The sequence below is a fragment of the Primulina tabacum genome, chromosome 11 (assembly GCF_025594145.1).
Source record: "Primulina tabacum isolate GXHZ01 chromosome 11, ASM2559414v2, whole genome shotgun sequence".
Classification (NCBI taxonomy): domain Eukaryota; kingdom Viridiplantae; phylum Streptophyta; class Magnoliopsida; order Lamiales; family Gesneriaceae; genus Primulina; species Primulina tabacum.
In genome coordinates this window covers 37,051,511-37,059,791 of record NC_134560.1, presented here as the reverse complement: position 1 = coordinate 37,059,791, position 8,281 = coordinate 37,051,511, and the positions used below count along the sequence as shown (strand labels likewise).

General features: G+C 38.6%; 1 protein-coding gene across 1 annotated transcript; it reads left to right on the top strand.

Annotated features, from left to right (window-relative positions):
* The first annotated feature begins 1,484 nt into the window (after window positions 1-1,484).
* LOC142519298 (putative receptor-like serine/threonine-protein kinase At4g34500) lies at window positions 1,485-5,359 on the top strand. Its single transcript, XM_075622266.1, has 7 exons — window positions 1,485-2,135; window positions 3,602-3,706; window positions 3,787-3,909; window positions 4,208-4,378; window positions 4,459-4,588; window positions 4,674-4,883; window positions 5,066-5,359. The coding sequence occupies exons 1-7, from the start codon at window positions 1,558-1,560 to the stop codon at window positions 5,183-5,185; spliced, it is 1,437 nt and encodes a 478-aa protein (XP_075478381.1). The 5' UTR covers window positions 1,485-1,557; the 3' UTR covers window positions 5,186-5,359.
* The last annotated feature ends 2,922 nt before the right edge of the window (window positions 5,360-8,281 follow it).

The window sequence follows — 8,281 nt, the reverse complement described above, 5'->3', positions numbered from 1 at the left end:
ACCAAATCTTGTTGACCGGAGATCCCAAGATCTTGATTAAATGAGAAAACTAAATTATGAGAACTTATATTAATACTCGATAATTACTCTATTCTCATTCCTATGACGCAAAGTATTGTTTCTACAAATGTAGTGAGGATAAGTTTTCTACTTTTTAACGATTTTTTTACTCGTAAAGGGCGGATTATGGTATGATACTCTTCAGAAAGGAGACAATTTATGTATGTGTGATGACAGACCGCCTAAATGAAATATCTATGAAGTCAATATGTGTTCTATGACCAAAACAGGCACAGCCGAAATACCAAAAGAAAATGATAGGAAAATTATCGTGTAGGTATTGTTGTCTAGTTTTACACAAACTGCCAAGAAGTTCAAGACATAATTTTCACTTCGTGACCTAGTAAATCCGATAGTATTCTACTTAGCAATGTTCATAGCAAAAAGTTAGCTCTCATAATGCGATGATTTTCTTGTGTAAACTATCGGATTTTCTCGTGACTTAGTAAATTCGATAATATTCTACTCAGCAACGTTCATTCATGTGGGGGATTTTGTTTAGGCGCTTGGAAGGGGCGCCTCAGGGCCCTAAATACGGCCTAGAACAACCAAGGGTGTAGGGGGGTGCTTCTTGTTGCACAGAGGAGGTGCTTTCCCTGTGCCCTGGACCGTGGGAGAGAAGCCTATGCGCCAGTAAAGTGGTGCCTAGGCATCTGGCGATGTTGTTTGATAAGAGTTGCGAGTTTTCATCGAGCTTCACCTCCAATTTGTGTCTTTTGATCACATTTTCGATATTTGTGACTTATATATCAATCCACATGAATGAATTTAAAAAGAAAGAGGCAAAATAACATCAATTTTGAGAGAATCAAACAATGTAAGATCAATTGCATGCATATTGAGCATATTCTTCGTTCCAATTTGCTTCATTTTCTGATTATGAAACTTGTGATTTGTAAAGCTATTATCACAAGTTGATAGTCGTTGTATATTGAGAAACAAATGTCATATCCGTGAGCACCATCTGCGACACAAATTCGTCTTAAGAACAAATAATTCTCTTCGCCTCGACTTCGGATTTGATAACATAATATGTTGAGTTTTATTATCTTCATGTTGTAGATCTCGTGAAAGTATTATTCAAATTTTTTCACTATACCATATAATTTTAAAAAAATTAGATACATTCTAATATACTGTAAAAGTACGTGGATCTAATCCATATCAATAAAAAATATAGTTGATAACATATTTGTATTTAGAATGTCCAATCGATTTATTACTTAAATTTTAGCTAATATCTATCGAGAACACAATATTTCATAAATTTACTATTCGATACCCCAATGAAATTTTCCACGTCGATTATATTCTCGTTTCCACCCTTATTTCCTTAATTATTATAATTATAGTCCTCCGACCCCACCTTTTCAATTTATTATTATTTTAACAGAACAACATTTACTCCCGTTTGGCCTCTTAAATTCAAAAGCGGTAGCCATTCTTCATGTTCACGCAAAATCTCTCACTCCAATTCATTCTACCTCGCCGGTATTTATGGCGGTTCCAGGCGATTCTTCCGGCGACAGCATTTTCACCTCGGAGACTTCGATTTTCGGCCAGAAACTCTACGTCGTCATAATCACTACAGTTGTACTCATTCTCGTCGTTTTCCTTTTAATCCTCCTAATGCTTCGCCGGAATCGGAATTCGAGACGACGCTGCATTGCGGTCAGACACAGTTCAGGACTATTGCCTCTGGTCAATAAAGAGATTAGAGAATTTAAAGAGTCCAATCAAGGACAAGCCATTGAAGTTGGCAAAGTGTTTGATCAAGGAGAAACGGATAAAGTTGGTAGAGATAGAGACAAAGTGCTTTTGATTGAAGATGTGGTTAAGGAAACGGAAATTGACTCGGGTAGGATTAAAAGGAGTTCGGAAGGCAATGAATCTAGCTCCGGTGACGGTTTGGGTAACTTCGGCTGGGGACGGTGGTTTAGCTTGAGCGAGCTTCAAATTGCGACGGATCAGTTCACCACTAAGAATGTGATCGGTGAAGGAGGCTATGGTATTGTTTATCGAGGTGTCTTACCGGATGGATCTTTAGTTGCTGTAAAAAATCTTCGAAACAACAAGTAAGTTCGTAGAGGAATTGTTTCCATGATTTTCAAAGCTCTTGTTTACTTGAATTGTACAAAAACAGGAAGTTAGAATTATATGAAGTTTGATTACTGATAATAATTTCACTCAAGGTAGTCCATGTGATGCATGCAGAGGCGGAGCCACATGGTTGTTTACTCGAGCTTTGACCTGGATGACCTAATTTTTTTAAAAAAAATTTATATGTAAATTTTGTATAATTTTGAAATAATTTTGAAATAATAAAAAAATTTAGAGTTTAAAATTTCAATCCGAAGGGAGCCAGAAATATCGCTCCACACTTGATGCATGTCAGTGGCAGTAATTATTATCACGCGAAGCAATTGCATTACAATACTTGTGTATGTTGTAAATAGTACATTCTGTTAAATGCGGTTATTTTGGTTGTTAGACGCAAATGATTTTGTGTTTAATTCACAGATGATTTCGTGTTTAAGTTCTAATTGGCAATTTAGTGATAGAGATTTTGGTTTAAAGTGCTCATCTGATGCATGTGGAATTAGTTGAAGTAATATTGTACGTATGCGTGTTTGGTGAGGATTTTTTGGATTGGATTTAAAACGAATCAAAGCTTCTCAGATCTAAATTTTATTGAATTGAGTGCTTGATCGTTTGCTTTTGTCTCTTTTGACCAGGGATTGAATAAAAACAAAGTAAATGGTTACTTTTTGATTCTTTCTCTCTTCTCGTTCTTCTTCATCGCCTGCAGGATAAACTTTAACTCACCATTTTACCTTTTAATAAGAGTAATAATAATTAATATTTGTGCTGTTGCAATATCACTCTTTTTACTTTATCTTCATTTTACTTTATCCTTTTACATATATTGCTCTTTTAAAGTCTAAACATATTCCAATTTTTCATTTCCCAATTTATATATATATACTGTAAAATTTGGTATTCTTGAGTAAGATTTTTGGTGGAAATTGGCTTCTGTCGCTCCAGAAATGATACTGACTGTTCTACAGAATTTCATGACGAAAAAGTTATATCACTGAAATGTTAGACCACGACTTGTTTGCTATTACAAGTCTCTGGTGGGGAATGAACGCATGTTACTTCCATTTTAGTGCAAGTTATCATTTCCCCCCAGAATGCGCTTTGATTTAATAAAAGGATTTGTCGCTGATAATGTGGCATTCATTCGGCATTGAGGATATGTATTTGAACAGTGACAAAATTCGATAAATGTAAATTTGAAATTGAACAGTCAAGTCTAAAGTAAAATACGAGGTAACGGTCGTTATGTCTCTCAACAGAAAAGTCCTCGTGATGTGGATAAATTAGCTGATTTACTGGAAGACATGAGAGAATGAAAGTTGTCCATGATATTTAGTTTTCTTCAAGAGATTGACAAATGAACTCTAGAAAATGATACCTGATGTCTTGATTGTACTGGGCAAAATATCAACTTGATGGTGTCGGATCTGATTGTCAACAGGGGCCAGGCAGAGAAGGAGTTTAAGGTGGAAGTTGAAGTCATAGGCAAAGCAAGACACAAGAATCTAGTGGGTCTGATAGGTTACTGTGCAGAAGGTGCTCAAAGGTACCTAACTAGCCCTCGTTTCAATGTAGGTATAACATGCTTGCTTGAATTCTCACTACAATTTCTTTTTCTCTCTCCAGGTTCCTTGTCTACGAGTACATCGAGAATGGCAATTTGGATCATTGGTTACATGGTGATGTCGGGCCAATTAGCCCTTTAGGTTGGGAGATCAGGATGAAAATTGCAGTAGGGACGGCAAGAGGGTGAGACATCATACTTCTTGTCGCAAGTATTCTTTGTGTATAACCAAAAGGTGTTTCTGTTTCCCATTTTAGTGTACAATTGATCATTGCATTTTATTGAAACGATCTTTAGGATATTACTTTGTTTCCTTCAGAACTTTTGAAAGTTAAGCTAAATTGTAGCGGAGAGAGTCCACCATTGGCAACTACTAGACATCACAAAATTTATCCAAGTCCACGGCCGTTTCATTCCTGCTCTTTACCAATATCATTACCTTCTTATTTCTACTAATACATGGATTTGAAAATGCTATCACAGATTGGCATACTTACATGAAGGTTTGGAACCCAAAGTTGTTCATCGTGATGTGAAATCCAGCAACATTCTCTTGGACAGGAAATGGAACCCGAAAGTATCAGACTTTGGACTTGCCAAACTATTGGGTTCTGAGAAAAGCCATGTTACTACACGCGTGATGGGAACATTTGGGTTCGTCCTTCTCTGGTATTTAGTATGTGCTTCTGCATCGAATAAAAGCACATCATCAACTTTTCAGTTATTTTTCACAGTTATGTCTCCCCTGACTACGCAAGCACGGGTATGCTCAACGAGGGGAATGATATATACAGCTTTGGAGTTCTACTCATGGAATTAATTACTGGGAGGAGTCCAATAGACTATTCAAGACCTCCAGGAGAGGTTCTTTCCATTCCAACTTTTCCAACCCATCAAACTTACGTAATGCAAGGTAATTGCACTAATACACTCTTTCTTTAAATTTCAGATGAACTTGGTAGAATGGTTCAAAGGAATGGTAGGGAGTCGTCGTGGCGAAGAGTTGGTAGACCCTTCGATTAAAGTTCCTCCTCCCTCAAGATCTTTGAAGAGATTACTATTAGTTTGCCTTCGCTGTACAGATATGGATGCCGGCAAACGTCCAAAGATGGGGCAAATAGCACACATGCTTGAGGCTGATGAATTTCCTTACTCTGCTGTGAGCACTATCCTCTGCAATGCAGTTTCTCACATTTCAGCCACTGCTCATATACTGCAGGCACTAAGCACTGGCTAGATATTATTTTTAGATGAAACTGTTACATGGTTACGTTAATAATATATATATCTTTGGCTATTTTGTGTAAATTTTTATTGTAAAAATAACTATTTCTTTCACAGGAGCCACGGACTGTTCGCGATACAACCCCGCTGCATCCCCAAGCACCTGGCAACTATAATATTAGATCGCTTCGTAAGGAAGTGGGGAATGATGATGAAGAAAGAACGAGGTGTAGATGAACATATATTTTATCATGATCGATGCACTAAAAAATGTAAACTTTTTCCTGACTTCATAGCCATATTTGGTGAATGGTGATGCTACTGAAATTGTAATGACCCGTGTGTAATGATAATTAATAAGAGACGATATACGCCCCTGATTGGTGACAAGTCCAAACTATAATTTCTGGCAATTCTTTCAGCCGGCAAAAGCATGAAAACACAGCAAATAAATAATTAAGTGGATGTCTGGTATTTTCCCAGGAGTTCGGAGACAAAACATTTACCTATTCGGGTAACTGGGACGACTCCTCAAAACTCCTGCGGTCGGGAGGCCGGTTCACTCTCGAGTCGAACCTGGATGAATAACTTTGATATGATAATTTATGTCCAATGTATTTGTTGGTCCCACGTGCAGAATTTGAGATAATAAAACAAGAGAAATAAAGAATAAACTGGACACCGAGATTTACGTGAAAAACCTCTAAAAATTATTAGGGTAAAAACCACGGGCAAGATGAAAAAAATTCCACTATAATATTTTGTGGTGTACAACTCACTCACTGTGTTTCCAAAGAGAACACACAATCTCTTAATACAGGAGAACAAAACACCTCACAAATATTATAGAACTAAGCACTCAAATGCTTATAAGATGAGAGAAAACTCGAAGAAGGGATGATTTCAGAATGAAGGGTGGAGCTCTATTTATAGAGTCCCCTGTCCGTGTGAATACGCGTTAAAAACGCGTATTCATATTTTCTTCGGCTGCACATACACGTTTTGCTTCTTTTTCAACAAAGACAATCAAATGAGAATTCTCCTCTCCATGCATTTATTATGTATGTCCCCACCTTTAATTATTTTGCCGACATTTCTCCCACTTGGAGATTTGATTGAGAATCAAACACATCTCCACATATCCTTTCAATCTTGCCATTCCCTACTGTTTACGTTTCCGCTAGGCCACTTGAGGATCTACACCACTCAAACTTATCAGTGTTCACTGGCTTGGTCAGAAAATCAGCTATGTTATCCTTCGTATGGATCTTCTGCATATCCACGCTTCCTTCTTCTACTACTTCCCGCACAAAGTGAAATTGTACTCCAATGTGTTTCGTCCTGGAATGAAAGGCTGGATTTCTTGTGATGTGCAAGGCACTCTGACTGTCACAAAACAAAGGAACATTATCTTGTTTGTGCCCAATCTCCTCCAATAACCTTTTAGTCCATATTGCCTCCTTGCAAGCTTGAGTAGCTGCCATGTATTCTGCCTCGGTTGTAGATAACGCCACAACTGTCTGCACTTTTGAAACCCAGCTTACTGCTCCTCCTGCAAGTGTAAACACATAACCAGTAGTAGATTTCCTCTTATCAGGATCACCTGCATAATCTGAATCGACATAACCCCTGAGTGTAAAATCCAATCCTCCATAACATAATGCAGCATTCGAGGTACCCTTAATGTATCTAAGGATCCTCTTAACAGTGCTCCAATGCTCTCGTCCAGGATTCGCCATATACCGACTAACTGCTCCCACTGCTTGAGCAATGTCCGGTCTTATACAGATCATAGCGAACATCAAACTTCCCACTGCTGATGCATACGGTACTCGAGACATCTCCATCCTCTTTGCTTCACTGCTAGGACACATTTCGGAGGATAACCTGAAGTTAACAGGAAGAGGGGTCGAAATTGGCTTACTATCTTTCATGTTGAAGCGTTGCAAGATTTTCTTAAAATAATTTTTCTGGGAAAGCCAAATCTGTCTGTTACTTTTATCTTGGTGAACTTGCATCCCTAGAATCTTGTTTGCTGGTCCCAAGTCCTTCATATCAAATTCCCTAGGCAACTGTGCCTTCAATCCTTGGACATGATCTTTGTTGGGGCCTGCTACCAACATGTCGTCCACATACAACAGCAAAATAATATAATCATCACCAGACCTCTTGAAATACGTATAAGGGTCTGCATTCAATCTGTTGTATCCAAGGCTCATGATATAGGAATCAAATCTCTTATACCAACATCTCGGCGCCTGTTTGAGACCGTACAGAGATTTGTTCAACCTGCAAACCAAGTTCTCTTTGCCTTTTTCCGCAAAATCTTCTGGCTGGAGCATATAGATTTCTTCTTCAAGATCTCCATGAAGAAATGCCGTTTTCACATCTAGCTGTTCTAGATGTAGGTCAAACACCGCACACAATGCCAGCACCACTCTGACTGTTGTAAACCGAACCACATGAGAAAATATCTCATTGAAGTCAATGCCTTCTTTCTGAGCATACCCTTTTACCACCAATCTACCACGATACCGCTCCACTTGGTTATTGCCATCTCGCTTGATCTTATAGAGACATCTGTTACCGATGGCTTTCCTCCCTCGTGGTAGTGTAACAAGATCTCAAGTTTTATTCCTGTCTAATGCCTCCAATTCTTCTTGCATTGATATTATCCACAAAGATACATCCGAGCTTTGAGTAGCCTCGTGGAAACTCGATGGCTCACCATCCTCTGATAATAGACAATATGCAATGTTGCTTTCAGTGACATAATCTGAAAGCTAACCTGGTGGTCTTCTGTCTCGAGTTGACTGCCTCACATTAGAAACCTCAAACTCAAAATGTTCTTGTTCCTCGTGCTCTGGTACTGCTTCATAAGAAACTTGACCTTCGTTCGTCTTATTTTCCACCTGAAATATAGTAGTTTCTGAACTCGGTGTGCCTTTGTCTCCCTTTACTTTATCTTCCTCGAAGATAACATCCCTGCTGATGACAAGCTTGTGAACAGTAGGATCCCACAAGCGAAACCCTTTTACTCCATCAGCATAACCCAAGAAGATACATTTTCTGGATTTCGAATCCAACTTTGATCTTTCTTGTTCATTGTACAAAACGTACACCGGACTTCCAAATGTATGCAAATGAGAATAATCTGTCGGCTTCCCGGTCCACATCTCCATCGGAGTCTTCAGATCAATCGTCACTGAAGGAGAACGATCGATAATATAACAAGCGGTTTTGACTGCTTCCGCCCAAAATGACTTTTCTAGACCCGCAGTCCTCAACATAGCTCTTGTTCTGTCCAACAAGTTCCTGTTCATCCGCTCCACC

Excerpts from the sequence above, each read along its gene's own strand:
- LOC142519298 (XM_075622266.1), top strand. The coding sequence starts at position 1,558 with ATGGCGGTTCCAGGCGATTCTTCCGGCGACAGCATTTTCACCTCGGAG. Across the intron at positions 3,707-3,786 it reads TGTGCAGAAGGTGCTCAAAG|GTTCCTTGTCTACGAGTACA; the intron begins GTACCTAACTAG and ends TTCTCTCTCCAG. Across the intron at positions 3,910-4,207 it reads GCAGTAGGGACGGCAAGAGG|ATTGGCATACTTACATGAAG; the intron begins GTGAGACATCAT and ends ATGCTATCACAG.